Here is a 16492-nt window from a genome sequence, read left to right as displayed (position 1 = left end):
AATTTATTCATCATGGCTTTGAAGTGATAGTAGAAAGGAATATTTTCCCATTTAACTTTTGCTACCAAACCATCACATGCTGTTGAGATATCACTCTTTGGTAATGCGTTGAAATGAGTTAAAGGGATTCTGCTTTCACATGTTCTGTGTCTGCAAGCACATTCATGCATGCAACACCAGTAATTTTCCACATTTTCTTCTTATACACAGTCTCATTTCCTTTGTGACATGACGTATGCTCTTCCAATTATAAAGGTGGTTAGGAGTTTAGCATGTTAGCATACAGAGCAGTATAAAAAAGCACAGGAATTTGTCGCTAGCTCCACCAAAATAGTCCCAGGATAATGAAAAAACATACTATTTTTAAAGATGAAAGTTATAAACTGGAATGAAAGGTTTAAATGAAAAAAAGTTGGAGGATTATCACTGGAAATATTTAAACAACCTGGGGCATTATTTTTTTGTGTGTTTGGTTGTATTTCCATGGAATAATTCCTGTTCCTCTTTCTTTAAACTAGGTGAAGGAATTTGACTCAATATCTCGCTTGGATCAGTGGCTTACGACCATGTTGCTTCGTATCAAAAAGTCCATCCAAGGGGATGGAGAAGGAGACGGGGACCTAAAGTGAACATTATGTCTTTGTGGCATGCAGCTGACCCCTCTTTAGTTTCATGTTAGGGCCACATGATCTTTATGGGATGCCCATTTAATGGCTTAATTCTTTGCATATGAGCCAAACCATGTGTGTGTGTATGTGTAAGCTCCCTGTGTTTGTCTTTGTGAAGCAGACAGCTGGGAAGGTCCTGTGCATATCGTAGGTGTGATAGGCTATTCCATGCTCACTGGAGCCCCCACGGTTTTTTGAGAACCACTTCACAATCTTATTCCTATCATTTTGATATTTGCAGAGCCCATGTTTAACTTTGCCACGTATTTTTATGTCATTTTCTTGGACTGGAGTACCAAACCTAATCATGGTAATAGATGCTTTGCCTGTTTTCTATAAATTCGTACCTGGATGTATTCTCTAAATGTACATGTTTAGTTCAGGATGGCTGTTAGGAATGAGTTTTATGACTTCACTTATTAGAAATTGTTTATTTGTTGTTGTGATTCTTATGATGGTGCTAGTGACCAGTGTGTTTGCTTTTTATATTGTTGTATTTGCTGATGTGCATGCGGAAATTCAGAACATCCAGGGTCTGTCAGCAGCGCTGACTTACGTTGTGAGAAAAGGGAGCTTCCTGGCAGGGCTTGCTTACGTGTATGGGTGGATGTCAGGGTGAGTTTGACCAATTTGTACTCACTCACACATGTAAGATCTATAAGAAACAATTTTTCCTTTTCCTGGAATTTGTTTCCACTTTTTGTTGGGGTGGAATCCTTTCTTTATATTCACATAAATGTGATTCAATTGGCATGTCCCTTTTATTTTCATGTTCAGATACTTGCCCACGTTGAGACGGTGCCTGCTGTGCCCCCGCCATGTGATTCCTCATCCGAGCTGGGGTTTATCTAGGTCAGAGCTTGAGAGAACAGTCATTATTTTACCCATTTGTTGAATGTGTTGGGTTAGGTGGGGTAAGTATAGGTACAGGGGTTTACTGTGTGTTCAGTTAGGGAAGAAGGCCAACCAGCTTCTGAGGAGGATCGATTTGCCTCTCGGTTGATGGAGTTGTTTGAGCTTGTATATTTTAATTTAGTTGTATCATTTTGGTTTACATAATATGTGCTCTAATGACTTATAAGCTTACATTCTGTGGCTTTAGACATGCTCTTATTTCCTGAATCTTCTCTGTGCGTATTCTTATGCTTAAATGACTTAAGTTTGATATGCATTTGTTCCTAGACTAGTTTAGGGGTCTTTCTAAATTATGCTGCTGTCATTAAATACAGATAATGAAATTCCCCATGTTAGGTCAGATAGTAACTGGAATTTGAAGGGTGTTTTCATTTTTAGATGTCCCTCAGCTGGGATTGGTAGGCTTTGGCTGGGCAGAAGTAGAGGGTGTAGCCAGTCCAGGGGCTAAGAGAGAAGGAAGGCATAGGGGTGGTAAGCAGGTTGGGCTGGGATGAAGGAGAACATAGCAAGAAAGGAAGTTGGAAAGGGCCAGCTGAGTCCTGGTGGTGGAGGCTGTCCTTCAGGTGGCTGAGGATTTCCTGGCTGCAGTTGTGGGGTCACCTGTGCAAGATAGCCTGGTGGGGAGGAAGGTCAGTGATGGCTAGAGAGGAAGGTCAGAAGCCATGGTACACTCTTGCCTTTGGCCCTGAAATCTGATGAGTGTTCCTTCCTTCCTCCAAAGGTCTGGGATTCTTAGAAGAAAGAGGGCTATCACTTACGGTACAATTGAGAACATGACCCATTTGCTACTTTCTTCACTTCCTATTGGAATTTCTTATGAAGAAATGATTTGCACAGAGTGGTTTCCTATGCTCAGTCTGTTCCACAGCCAGCTGAATGCACTTGTGTGAAAGTGAGGCATGGTGAGTGCTTTCCTAGCCTGTGTCCTCAGGCTGTGAGTCTGTCCCTGGAGAGTATTTAAATCCTACCTGCCAGGTGCTTGTTTAATCACTAGTGTGAAGGTTTGTTTCACTTGTTAAAAGGACCTTCTGGCCTGACCACTTGAAGTAAGAACAAGATGATTTCTCTTAAGGCGATTCCTTTCCCTGCTCTCATGCCCCCTACAAGCCCTGTCTGAGGAAGTGGTGTGGTTTGTGAAAACAGTTGGAGAGTTGCTTATTTTTATTGAAGTAAACAAGTAAACGGGGATCAGTGGCTGAGTTAATTTTCTGTGTTTAATATTTACATGAAAAGAGTTAAAATAATTGTAATGGCTAGAACAGAACTGCCAGAAAATAAAAGGAAAATAAGAACAGTCCTGTTAGCATTATCCAAACTTCCTTCTTTTGAAATGTCCCATCAACGTCGGGTAGTACCATGACTGAGGCCCGAGTTAGTTTTCAGGGGTTACAGAATATTCTTTATGAACAAAATATAATGAGTATTTATGTTCCAGCTCTTGTATTTTAGCAGATCGGGGGTTAGTTCATAGTCTGAGTCAGTCACAATTTCTTACAGGAAAGCTTTGCTTTTTGTGGCAACATTTTTATATAGCTTATGTGAGTTCCTCCTTTTTTTATTTAATGATTTGAAAACAGTATTTTCGCACAATTATGACCGTGTGTGATGACATCCCTGTAACCAAAGTGTGTGCATTTATTGTATCCTCTGATACTGTGCATTTAAAATGTCCAAATGCAAACCTTTGTGGCTTCCGTCGGAGGACCTGGCAGCACGGCATGCCACCCGCGACCCGCCTGCCCACAGTGCGAGCTGTGGACCAGAGCAGGCTCCCGCCACCACGTGCTGAGCCGGCCATCGCGGGGTCTCCTCCCTTGAGCTCTCGGGTGGAGGATTATATTATGAAAACTAACCTTGTGACCATCACTCTACCTTAGCAGAAAGAGTGTGTATGTTTTACATCACCCTGTACAGAAAATAAAGTGGAAATTATGAATACTTTGATGGGTCTTTTCTAGATAAATTTAAATCAAACTTCATTTCCTTGAAGTTGTTCCCATTAAGGTTAAGGTAATGGGCATTAATATTCTCTAAGCTCTTTGAATTTCCATCCAAACACGAGTTGGGCTCTGCCCAACCTCCCTCACTTGGTGGAGGTCTGCTGCCCTGGGGCATCTCTGCCAGCAGAGGCTTCAGCAGCAGCCCTGGTTTCAGCCTGTAGATGCAGTCCCTGGATTTGCATGGGACCATCCCTCTGGCTGTCAGGGGAAGGACTCCTGCTGGCATCCCTTTAGGCCACAGTCACTTGCCAAGTGCAGGGAGAGCAGGTTCCTAGAAGACTGTTGTGGGGGGAGGTGAGGAACTCTGAAGCCCCTCACCTCTGTGCAGTGTGGGTGTTCATGTCACTCTGCAAATGTCTATACAGGGACAACACGTGCTCCTGGGGTGGAGCAAGCCCATGGGCCACTAGGGCCTCAAGTTCTGGGGAGTAAGAGGATGCCCTTGGGGACGAGGCCTCTTGCAGACCGGCTCCTCCCCTCCGAGAAGAGTGGTCAGGTCCATAAGAATATTCACAACAATTTAAAGAGAATTCAAAGCAAATTTTTAAAAATGAATGGCAGAATAGGCTGTCCAGCCTAGGCATTCTTAGTTGCTGATCATTCTGGTTTAGTTCTCATTCAGGTGTCTCTCTCCAGGACCCTTTCCTAACGGGAGCTGCTGTGGTAAGGGTCCCTGTAAAGACTGGCAGAGGTTATGTGGTGGTTTCTGGGGTTCTGCTAGGATGATCTGCCAGGTGGCCCTTGAAGCCGTTTGTAGCCTGCCCAGTTCTGTACACCCACCTTGGTACAGGTGTACAAATGGCCCTTTGTGTGAATGCCCAGGCCCTGTATTCCCCATCAAAATAATACTGTTAACTTCCAAGTAACATGAACACCATCAAGTTTGGGAACAAGCACTCATTTGGTCTCAGAAAATGTCTGTGGTGTGGCAAGGTTTAAGATTTTAATGGGTTAGAACTAAATTATAATTTACACTCAAATCTGTTGGATTATCACCTATAGCAAAACCACGTTTCTGTTAAAGTCAACTTTAGTGTAAAGGTCTATCCCACCCACCACCACCACCACATGGCTTTCTTTTTCAAATTCTGTACAGCAAATTTTGGTAAAAGCAAAGGCAACAGAGTGCTTGGGAGTTTGCACTGAGAGTATTTCCCACAAATGTTGGGAAGGCAATAAATCATCCCCTTGGTCACCTTTCATGATGCTCTGGGACAAGCAGCACCAGCACCCAAGACACTTTCCTAATCATGCATTTGGGACTGACATACTCAGAGGGTAGCCTTGCTTTTTCCCAGCAAGACTGTACTTGGGTTAAGAAATTTCAACACCCCACAAATCCTGCTGTGCTGGATCTTCTACAAAGTTTTTTCATTTTTCTGCTCTCCCAGGCAGCCTTACCGTCCTGGGAAGACAGAAACAGGTCTAGTTGGAGACGCATCTGTGATGGGAACTGTAACATCACACTGAAGAGGCCTCTGTGCAGACGCCAGAGCCCTGGCTGCTCGAGCTACCACCCCTGCCTGCATGCCGAGGCCAGCATCCCTCACAGCCAGGTTTTCACGTGGAGAGTGCATATGCAGTGCAGATAGTTACGGAGACAAATCCTAGGACTACAGGCCCCGATTTTGAATTTCATTACCCATGAAATGAAGAAAATATTTGTTTCAATTAAGTATCTTATTTCTATAGAGCCTAAATTCTAACAGCGGAAATAAACTTCAGATTTGCAAAACTTTTTACAAAGCAAACATTTATTAACACAGTAAATGACTTTTTGTAGAATTTCTAAAGAAACAAATTCAAGACAAAATTTCTTCCAGTAGGTAACAAAATAATCTATTATTTAAATTCCTTCTCATTAAGATGACTTTATCCCATGAAACAGTACATCAGCTGGGCAGGCTCATTCTCTTACCGAGAACAAAATTGGTTGTGTGACATCACTTTTATTCTATAAACACAACCACGATATGTTATCATTGAAAATTCAGTACTGTGATTTTCAAGAGCAAGTGTGAAACATTTTATCAGCACCTAAAACATCTCAGAGTGGCTTTCGTGTTTAACATGTCACAAGTTAGAACAAAGTAAGCATTTAGGGAGAATGTCTTCCTGCATTAGTCTCTGGCATAGTGCAGGTGTGACTTCATTCTGGAACTCAGGATAAACTGCCTTTCTCTTAGAAAGTGTGTATGTTTTCACAGCAAGTTTAATAAATTAAAATGTAGGAAAAATAGCAACTAATAAAAGAATTCTTCAGGGTTCTCTTTTTAAATTAGCATGTTTAGGGTTACACATGAATCAAAGCACTTAGCGTGTGGCAACATACCCAAGCCACTGGAACCAAGGTCAGGCTTAGCAAATACAGCAGAGTTATCTTCATTGCAAATTCATTTTGAGCAAAAGGCCAGCACGAGTCAGCCTCAGAAGCACATAAGACAAAGTTACTGGTTTTTCACAATCCACTCTTAAGGCATAATCAAAGACAAGTTCCAAACCTTTGGTCCCTTCTGCTACATGCTCACGTGCTCCCAAGGACACTCTGGGAATTACTTGTCTGTGTCAAGCTCTTGATACATGAATGAGAAATTCTGGGTTTCTGAACATCACGGAGTCAGTCAAGAATACCTAGCAAAAAATACTAACACTCTGTGTTCTAAGATGTGCCAGACCACCTCATTGCTACTTGTGAATAAAAGGACTACATGATGTTTCAAGTGTTCTAAATCCTCTTGCTTAATCTTTTACACCTCTGTAAAACAACTATACCATTTGCTGCTAGAATCTTTGGTAGGACAGCTTTTACCTAATCAGATTTTAGGAATGAAACCCACCAGCCACATTTCATTTTAGCAGTTATTCCAGGACCGATTTCCTAGCTGCATATGTGCTGTGAGTAGAGAGTATACTAAGCCATTCTGCAAGCGTTCAATTTGTCATTTCTTCTTCAGTGCCTACAAAACAAGAGGTGGAAGGGAATGGATGCAACTGTCCGTTTCTTCAGTCCCATTCAAGGGTCCCCAGAGCAAATCAGACTTGCTTCAGTTCAATACGAAAGAGTTGAAAACATGGTCCCAGTTTTATTTCAGCTTAATAGCCTAAAGGTATCAGAGTAATAAACCCATACTGAAGTGTAAGGCAGGCTGAGAGACCAGGGAGACCACGAACACTAACTTTAAGAGCTGGGCCAGGGCTCTGGATCTATAGTTATGTAGTTGTCCAAACTTCATACACATCAAGACAAGCAATAGAATGGTTATGCATACAACCTGCACCAGGATTAAGTGAGGTCATGTTAACTGCCTTGTTTCTTGATCAAGTGTAGCTGAGGTCATGCAGACTGGGATTTTTAAGGGAAAGCTCTAAAAATGCTTTGATAAAGACGTGCAAGTTAGCAGAGATTCAGGAAAATGTGCAGAAGCTATTCTTGCCCATTTTGCCCACACAGTTCTTGGTCTTGGCCCCCGATGCTAACTTGTGTACAGTGATCACTCACACAGAGACGCAGCGTAGGATCTGCTTGGCAGGTGACTCCAAGCTTTCATTCCATGTTGGTCAGAGAGTGAAGCTGTGTGGGCATCGGGTCTGTCTGTGGAGTCAGCTCACTAAGCTCACTGATGGTGGTGGCCAGCAGAGCGTCCTGAGACACCACAGAATCATCTGACTTGCAAGCTGTGTCTGCAGAACTGTTCTCGTGCACGGCAGGTACACTAGCTTGGACTGTGGCTAGGTTGTGAAAATGGCCATTTTCTGCAAAAGACAGCAATTTATCTGAAAGTTTGGATGGTGTGTATTCTTCGTCCGGCTGTTCAGTCTTGTGTGTGTCATCATTCTTGGGTGAGCCATCTACAATAACAAGGAAAGACTTCCATGGAGTATTCTTATCATGTATCTACGAATCAAACACAAAACAAAAATCACAACGTGTCTCTGAACAAGTACATCTTTTGCATTTTTTTTAATGTTTATTTATTTTTGAGAGAGAGAGGCACAGAATCTGAAGCAGCTTCCAGGCATTCAGCCTAGAACCTGATGCGGGTTCAAACCACGAACCGTGAGATCATGACTTGAGTGGAAGTCAGACACTTAACTGACTGAGCCACCCACGCGCCCCAAGAACATCTTTTAAAACAATGGTCTCTTTTCAACTTAATTTTGCTTCTACCACAACAAAATACCCTTTCACTAATGGCCAAACATCTTTCTACCATCACTGTTACTGTTAGGAAGTACTTATCATAGATTGTGCCTTTAGAGTCCTGAAACTCAGTTCTTCATTCACACTGGGAATGTACACCCTGAAGAGAAAACCTGAAAAGGAGAGACCTGTCGTCTTCTATAACCACCTTATGGAACGATGGCCAGCATTTCTGACTGTCTAGAGTTAAGGGTACATGGGGCCCAGAGATTTGTCATTCCGAAGCTACAGTACTGCTTACCGAGGTGTGCCGCCGCAGAGTGGACTTGTCAGTAAACGTCCGCCCGCATGCATTACACATGAACGGCTTCTCCCCTGTGTGGATGCGATGGTGACGCTGGAGAGCGTTGAGCTGGGTAAACTGCTTACCACACTGGTCACAGCAGTAAGGACGTTCCCCTGAGACAGAAGAGAAGAAAACCACTGGTTCATCTCTCCAGCCTACTGTACTGAATTCTGATACACTCTGGAATCATGCCCACTAGAAAGTATCAGCAGAGGGGCACCTGGGTGGTTCAGTCGGTTAAGCGTCCAGCTGATATTGGCTTAGGTCATGATCTCACAGTTCCTGGGATCAAGCCCTGAATTGGGGTCTGCGCTGGCAGCATGGAGCCTGCATGGGATTCTTTCTCTCTCTGCCCCTCCCCTGCTCGCCCTATCTCAAAATAAATAAACTTTAAAAAAAAGAAAAAGAAAAAAAGAAAGCATCAGGAGGAAGGCTACGCTGGGAACGACCGGAGAGTCGAATGACAAGTACAAATCTATCCCTCGAATAACAGGAGTTTATGGCCTACACCCAAAGAGAGCCAAAGCCAAAAGCTGGTATTACATCTACAGAAATTCACCTGTTTTCCACAGTAACAGAATATAAAATTCCAAGTCCCACTGAAACTGAATTTGTGCGTGTGTGTATACACTAACATGTAGATCATTACCCCAAGTTCAAATGTCCACATATCCACATCCACATTCAAACATTCATACCTTTTCAGTTTGTCAGAGGCAGAAACTAGAAACTCGGAAATTTTAAAATGCTATCACAACACACAAAATAATGCTCAACTCCAAATAATTTTCTAGTGAATCTAAAACCTTTGGGATATTATTCTTGCCACACTGAACTCCCTTCCCTGGCTACATTCCAGCCATACCTGTATGGACTTTAATATGCTGGTAGAGCGAATTCCGTTGGGCAAAAGTCCTGAAACAAACTTCACATTTAAAGGGTTTGGATCCAGTATGGATTCTATTGTGATGTTTTAAATACTCCTTAGAAGCAAAACTCTTGCCACATGTTTCACACATAAAAGGTCTTTCACCTACATGAAAAGATGAAACAAAGTTAGAAATGATACAGGCACCAGAACACTCTAAGAGTTGGCCCACACTCTAGATCACCTATGAACTCGAAAGTGCCGTGCTGGGCAGCACGTTACATCTTCTAGTTAAAACTGTCATAAAACACCTATTTGTGTAAGATGTCTGCTATCTGCTGAAAGTTCACGTAAAATACACTTGGAAATCCCAAGAAGGATTCCACTAGCCTAGAATTAGATCATTCAGTCAGCCCACATTTTGGAAATTCAGTCATTCCAAACAAATTTTACAACTTGTTTGGGGGAACTGTTGGATTTTGCAAAGCAGCACTCCTCTGGCACTTTATCAGGACAAAAGTCCCCCTTGGGAGGATAGGAAGTTTACATGGCTACATATGCACAGCTGCTCTCAGGCAGCAACTCCCATCAACCTGGACTAGAGTACATAACAGGAGAAAAATGTTCCCACCTCATGTTGTATAATTTGAGTCTTTTAATCCCACAAATCAAACTCATCTGATTACTAGATGTGCCCCTGATTTCACAAACAACAAAATAAAAATACTGCCTTTAACAGAACCCAAATACATTACTATTTTCATCAAATGACCAGTGCTTACTTAATGATTCAGTGTAGCCTGACCTCACCTCCACCCCCAATCTTCCATGAGGTACTGATTCTCATTTCACAGTCTCAGTAATTCACATCATTAAATGCCTCGGCTCTGCTTCACCTGCATTTGAACTTGAGGCTCATATGGCAGTGTTTAGAGATAAACATTTTAAAATGCAAGCAAGTAAGAAAGAACTGGGTTAGTATGGTAACAGCAGCATACAATAGTTAGATTCTGTATTGTATACAGCAAGGTTCTGAACCTCAGGATTACTGTGCTGAATTTGAATAAAGCCAACTTACATTTTCTGCATCACATAATAAAATCACATCACAAAAATTTTAGAAGATAGAAATGAGATAATCCCACTACCTAATACATCATAGAAATTTGTTTTCATCTAGTCTCTTATGTGCAGGTTTTCAATGTAGTTGGGATTAGCTGTATGCATAATTGTGCGTTTTCCAGTCCACATCTGGGCACAGGCGTTTTTCATAACATTCAGAGCCCTGAGAGCCGCCCCATCAGGAGCTGGCAGGAGATGGATTTACCAGTTTACTGGACCACTTCCTTGTGGATGGACAATCAGGTTGTTTCCAATGCTCTGTTATTACAAAGAGCAAGTAGGTGGATGACAGCATATAGTTTTTTCCCATATTTTGAACAATTTCTTCAGGACAGATTCCTAGAAATGGAATTTTGGGCTAAAACACTAGGAACTGTTTCATACCTCATCGTATGTAAGACTCCCTTGCCACCTTCCACTTCCCAGTGTGCACAGGCCGCTACCTCAAGCACGCCAGCACCAGGGGCAGAGGCATATTTTATTTACTCGTTTTTGCTCACTTATGAGATGAAAAAGCTATATCATGGCCTTAGCCTGCACTACTTTGGGAGATGCCAACTTCTAAATTAAATGGCAGTTTCTTCTACAGCTACAAAGACATTCAATCACAACAGCATTGAGTATTTACCTGTGTGACACCTTTTATGATAAATCAGCATGTGGTTCTGAGTGAATCTTGCACCACATTCATCACAGACAAAAGGTTTTTCCCCTGTATGAATTCTGAAAGTACAACATTCAGATGATAACTTAGGATGTATCTCAAAGCCGACTTTGCAATACAATTTCCACTGTAGCCTGCAAAGGTGGTTATTCCAAGAGACCGAATGAGAATGGCCTAAGTGGAAAGACACAGGCCCGTGACCTCTGTCCCCAGATCCATTTCCAGCAGGGGCCAGCAGGCTGCCGCACTTCCCCGGGGGTAGGGGCGCGGAACAGCCCCTCACCGCCCTCTGGTTTACACTGCATGGCTGGCAGACACGCACCTCTGCACGCTTTCTTAACTACTGAATGGTGCTGGGCCACATTTGTATAAAGCTTCCTCGTGAGAGTGATCAACCACAGACACCTTGGGGACCACGGCTGACAAAGCACCACATGATCAAAAATGACCGGTCCAGAAAGAACAGTTCTCAAAATGCTGAAGAAGCCTGGTTTCCGAGGAGGACACCTCAGCATTTTAGTTTCCCAACTAGTATGTAGTAGCCATCGACCACAACTCCCTAAGCACTTCCTAAGCCAAGTTTTTAAACTTCTCACATAGAGTAAAAAGACAATGAATGCCATGTGACCACCCCAAAGACTGGCCCCGGCCTGACGGCAGGTCTGTACTACAGGAGAAACTGCTTGTCTGGATTTCAAGCATAAACAGTGAGGCCTGGAAGGACACCTACTTAAAAACTGGTGTACCCCACCTACACTTTGGAAATTATGAACAGAAAACACTGTCCTGATTCTGGAGGTTGGGCTAACCAACAGCACACTTTCCAAGCCCAGAGAACAAACACCTAAGACCAGAGGAATGTCTTAAAGCCCTAAATGGCCTTTCACTGAGGTCGTTAGTGGGACCATGGGACCCAGCTGGTCACAGGCCCAAGTTCTAAATAAACAGTCAGGAAAAGAGCAATGAAGGTGATGAGCTCAACTGCCCCTCAAGCATGGTGGCACTGTAAGTTCCAGGGGCTACTCTGAGATCAGGATAGCCTGGCCTGCATGGCTGCAGAACCAGACTGGTAGACCTGGTGTTCCCAGTGGCCTCTGCCTGGGTGGGCCAGGGCTCGGTGTCCAGGCTTCTGTGCTGGCACTGGGCACAGGGCGAGGGGGACAGCCATCAGCCTAGGACCTGTAGGAAGGCTGAATGAAAAGACACCTCTACTCAGGAAGAGAATTCACAGAGGTCTGAAAGCAGCCCTCCAACTTCTAGAGGGCACAGATTAAGATACAGAATGTTCTAGATGTGGCCACACTGGTCAAACCCTGGAACCACCTCGATCTCTCGACACCTGTCTCCAGAACATCAAGAGGCTGCATCCCAGGTAAAAAGCACCCTTGCAGCGGCTTCAGCTGGTGGCCGTGGCCCTACCTCATGTGGGTCTTCAGCGCCGAGGGCTGAGAGAACTTGGCCTCGCACTCGGTGCAGCCATACGGCTTGTGGCCCGTGTGCGTCCGCTCATGCAGCCGCAGTGCCGTCTTAGAGCTCAGGCCCTTGCCGCACTGCTGGCACTGGTGTCGCTCGCCGCCACCCTCGTGCACCTGCACCACGTGCCGCTTGACGTCCTTCTTCCTCTTGAACTTCTTGCCGCATAGCTCGCATGGGAAGTGGCGCTCGCTGCTGTGCACGTGGCGCTGGTGGCTCTTGAGGTTGCAGCGGTTGGCAAAGGTCTGGCCGCACGTATCGCAGCGGTGAACCACCTCGGTGGCCACTCCGTGATGGTGCCGGATGTGCTTCAGGAAGCTCTTCTCATAAAGAAAGGCTTTCTCGCAGATAGTGCATTTGAAGTTGCTCTTCCTCTTCTCACCCTCCTCATCCTCGTCCTCGTCCTCCTCCCGACGGCCTGCGTCCTCCCGGCCACCCACTTTTGGCAGCACCTGCACTGCCTCCACTGCCGTGCCACATTCTTCATGTTTTGTGACGGGCTCCATTTCCGCACCCATGGCATCCGGGTTAGGGTCCTGGGGGCTGCAGTAGTCCCCCATGTTGTCCTCGGCACTTCTCTGCTGCTCCCGGAGCCTTCTTGTGTATTTCTTTTTAGGGATTTCCACAAACACCTTTCTTCCAGCCAGCCTTCCACTGGCCCTTCTGATTTTTGGGTAGGGAGGCTTGACTGCATCTTTTTTCTTGTCTGGTTTCTCCTTGGACTTCCTGGGGGGCATATCTGGCAACACACCATTGCTGATTGTCTCTGCTGGGGGATCTGACGAATCCCCGAGGCCGTTAGCAAGAGGACTGTCCACAGTGGGACTTGCCCTGGGGTCAGGGGCAATGGTGGCTTGGGAGCCACTACTCCCTTCTGCCTCCTGTGACTCGGAGAAGTTCTGCAACTCCAGAAGTACCGACTCTAACATCTGCTTCTTCAACTGAAAACAAGTTTCCGATAAGTCCAGACATTTCAGTTTCTCGGCCATTTCCAGCATTCGCTGCACCCGATCTTCCTCTACCTGTACCTTCGCAGTGTAGACAAACTCAAGAAACGAAGCAAAGTCAACAACTTGCACTTCATTTAGGTAGACATTAGTCCTCGTACCATCCACAGTCTTCTCGTTAAGAAACATTTCTTTAAAGAACTTGCTGGTGGCTGCCAGCACAGCCTTATGAGCCATGAACTCTTCGCGGACACCCTGGTACTCCACGCTGACAGTCACATCACACAGGTGACCAAGAAGGCGCAGCTGATGCATTTCATGCAGAAGGTTGAATGGTGAGGATTTGGATTCCAGCAGAACTGCACCACTTTCCATGTTTCTTCTTTCCAAAAACAGCTCTGAAAACAGAAGCAAGAATTATTCATGTATGAGCAACCACTAAAGCAAAAGGATTAAAAATTAGAATTATTTCAGTTCTCTAGAGGATAGGAGCTGATTAACAACCAAAACCCAACTTTCCTCACATAAAGATATAAATCACACCACATTTTTTAAAAAGCTTATTTATTTTTGAGAGAGAGAGCATGAGCAGGCTAGGGAAAGAGAGAAAGGGAGAGAGAAAGAGAATTCCAAGCAGGCTCCACACTGTCAGCGCAGAGCCCAATGCAGGGCTCAAACTCACAAACCATGAGATCATGACCTGAGCCGAAATCAAGAGTTGGACGCTTAACCGACTCAGCCACCCAGGTGACCCCAAATCATACCACTTCTTAGCGGGTTTCTAAAGTGAAGTTTTGATGTACCCTCATAAGATAATATTTAATGAAAGAAATAATACTAAGATTTCTCCCAGGGATAACCATAAATGACGAAAGTGAGGCCTAATGAAATATATTCTGGCAGGAACTTGCATACCTAGAACATTTTCTACCTTCCTTATAGACCCAGACCTCAAAACTGTAATAGAATTTACTGCAACAATAATGTCTAGCTCTTTGACTAGGAAACCAAATAATTAAAACAAAACACATGGCTGCCACTGAGAACAAATCTTAGAGAATCATGTCTGCCTTTGAAAACAACCAACTAAATAACTACTTTCCATGAGGAAAACTTCATGGAAAAGCAGTCCATAATCCATGGCCATTTCCAGCACCCCTAAGCACCTCATAATTTGAATTCCTATCACTTTATGAGAATACTTTCAGGAGCTGTGCTAATGACCAAGTAACTTAATTTCTCTAAACTACATACAGTCTACTCTTTTGTAGAAGATTGCCAGGCCATGCGAGGCTTCAGTGAGTACAAGCATGTCAAGTGCTTACAAGCGCACCTGAGACTTGTAAGGTACTTGCTACTGGCTTCCTAGGCCTGGGTGTTACTGTTATCCCCATTTCACAGAAGAGGAACAAGGTAAACCTTGAGACTGAGGTTTGAGGCTAGACCTGGTGGAACTGACTTGCACTGAACTGCTCAGCAGGCCCCTCGCTTCAGCCATGCCAAATGCAAAGAGCTGCTTTTCCTCCCTAGGTTTTTCCACAGCTGTGGATGCTGCAGATTTCACCCCCACCCAGAGGTCTTCTCTCCTTGGCTTCCATGGCACCCCACACCATCATGGGTCACTTCTGCTTGACTGGCACTACTCTCTTCTCACACTCTCTGACTATGTGCTTTCTTCTCATAGAAAGCTTATGCTCCTGAATCTCCCTTCCTCTTCCCAGTATGTTTTAGTTCTTAAATCTCCAGCACCCATCCAAAGTACCTGTCCTCCTTCAGTCAGATCTTAGATGTCATCTCAGACTCAGCATGTCTAGAGCAGAACTTGTCTTCATCTTCCCTGGAAAACCAGCCTGACCTCTCTTCACTTCTCTATTCCCACCAGTGATACTGTTTCCAGTACCTGACACTACAATTGGCTCCCTACAAACACGAGCCCCCCACAAACATGAAAAAAGACTGCCCTCTGAGAGTTCAACTGTAACAAGTACATCCAGGAAGCCTGAGCACTCACCTGAAAACACCGATAAGCCTAGGTAAAGGGTTATGGTGTTGGGGGGAAGGGGGGGGGGAACAATAGGCCAAGGACTGTCATGCATTCCAGCCCCAGCCTTGGAGACATGGCTGCAGAGGGCTTTCTCAGCATGATGCCCATACTCACCAGCAGCCCTCCACTTTCCCAAACCTCTGCCAAACGGCACCTCGGGCAGACGTGTGAACATAGAGGCGGCCTGATAGTAATTTCTGAGTCTATCAACAAAGTGATTTCTGAGCAAGATTTCCCATCCTGTCTGAGCACAGGAAGGAAAGGCAGTGATCATGGCGACAGGAATCCTCCGGCCTGGGTGACAGCTGCATCTCCCACTGTAATTGGATGGCACCCGGCCGCACCTCCGTCTGGAGCATCGCGCTCCAGCCGGCGGCTCTCCGAGGCCCCTCCGCACTGGGGAGGGTGCGGCGCTCCCGCCCAGACGCGTCCGGGTGGGCATCGCGCTCCAACGGAGGACGCCCCCGCCTCCTCCGCCCCTCCGACCAGCACACTTCCGAGGGAGGGACACACGCCCCCGCTGCAAATGGACTCGGTGGTTGCTGGGCCGCGGGCGTCCACGGCGCCCGCGTGACCGGGCCTGGACCTCCGACTCCCGGCCGTCCCTGGCTCCTGCGCTCCCGAGGCCCGCGGCTCCTCCCGAAGGGCACGCGCGGCCGGCCCGCTCCCCGCACGCGGACAAGTCGGGAGGCAGCAGCTGGGGCGAGGAGCCCGCAGGGCCTGCGGGCCGCACACTCACCTCCCAGCCGGCGCCGCCGCCGCCGCCGCAGCCACCGCGCGTCGGCCGGACCAGGCCCCGGGGGACCGACGGCCGGCTGGGCGGGGCGCGGCACCAGCGCGGACGCTGCCGATTGGTCGCCGCAGGCCCCGCCCCACCCCAGACAGCCCCGCCCCCTCCCGCGGCTGGGGGAGGGGCTGCGCGCGCACGTCCGACTGCGGAGGCCGTTCAGGGAAAGTTACGTGATTCGACGTACGCTTAGAGCCTGAGTCTCTCAGTCCGCGCAGGATTGCGTCACCCGCCGCGAGCCAAAATCTGCGCCTGCGTAGAAGACCACGAGGGCTTCTCAGAGTGTGTTCACGGCGCGGCGGGGGCGGGGCTGGGCCAGCCCCAGAAGGTCACGTGAGCGTGGGGGCGGGGGCATGGTCACGTTCAGGTTCGTCTCGGGTCGCTAGCCCGCGGCGCCAACTACCCTTGTGCTGCGCGCAGTCCCGGGTGGGGTCAGCCACGCGGAGGAGGGAACCTCGTCTGCAACGCCGGCCCGGCACCGGGAAGGGGCAGGCGTCCCGCGCGCGTCCTGGGACTG

At 46.4% G+C, this 16492-nt stretch overlaps 2 protein-coding genes across 6 annotated transcripts in view; one reads left to right on the top strand and one right to left on the bottom strand.

The window, feature by feature from the left end:
- NAPB (NSF attachment protein beta) overlaps positions 1–3521 on the top strand; it is a 40641-nt gene extending 37120 nt beyond the window's left edge. For 4 of the 5 annotated variants that reach the window (XM_043603006.1, XM_043603007.1, XM_043603005.1 and 1 more), the window contains one exon: positions 519–3521. In XM_043603006.1, coding sequence (XP_043458941.1) covers positions 519–629 — 111 coding nt within the window. In that variant the 3' untranslated portion in view covers positions 630–3521. The remainder of the gene's footprint in view (positions 1–518) is intronic. The other variant, XM_043603008.1, reaches the window with a different exon arrangement.
- Positions 3522–5319: 1798 nt separating this feature from the next.
- On the bottom strand, positions 5320–16019 carry GZF1 (GDNF inducible zinc finger protein 1). The gene is made up of 6 exons (XM_043603004.1): positions 15928–16019; positions 12144–13542; positions 10689–10783; positions 8936–9103; positions 8026–8183; positions 5320–7478 (listed from the first exon to the last, which is right to left on the bottom strand). The coding sequence occupies exons 2-6, from the start codon at positions 13517–13519 to the stop codon at positions 7128–7130; spliced, it is 2148 nt and encodes a 715-aa protein (XP_043458939.1). The 5' UTR covers positions 13520–13542; positions 15928–16019; the 3' UTR covers positions 5320–7127.
- Positions 16020–16492: the final 473 nt, after the last annotated feature.

This window comes from Prionailurus bengalensis, chromosome A3 (genome assembly GCF_016509475.1).
Source record: "Prionailurus bengalensis isolate Pbe53 chromosome A3, Fcat_Pben_1.1_paternal_pri, whole genome shotgun sequence".
Classification (NCBI taxonomy): domain Eukaryota; kingdom Metazoa; phylum Chordata; class Mammalia; order Carnivora; family Felidae; genus Prionailurus; species Prionailurus bengalensis.
This window is presented reverse-complemented; position numbering and strand designations above follow the sequence as displayed.

Coding starts and splice junctions, on each gene's coding strand:
- GZF1 (XM_043603004.1), bottom strand. CDS start 13,519: ATGGAAAGTGGTGCAGTTCTGCTGGAATCCAAATCCTCACCATTCAAC. Junction 10,784..12,143: donor GCGCTGAAGACCCACATGAG/GTAGGGCCACGG, acceptor TTGTACTTTCAG/AATTCATACAGGGGAAAAAC. Junction 8,184..8,935: donor GCATATTAAAGTCCATACAG/GTATGGCTGGAA, acceptor CTTCTGTCTCAG/GGGAACGTCCTTACTGCTGT.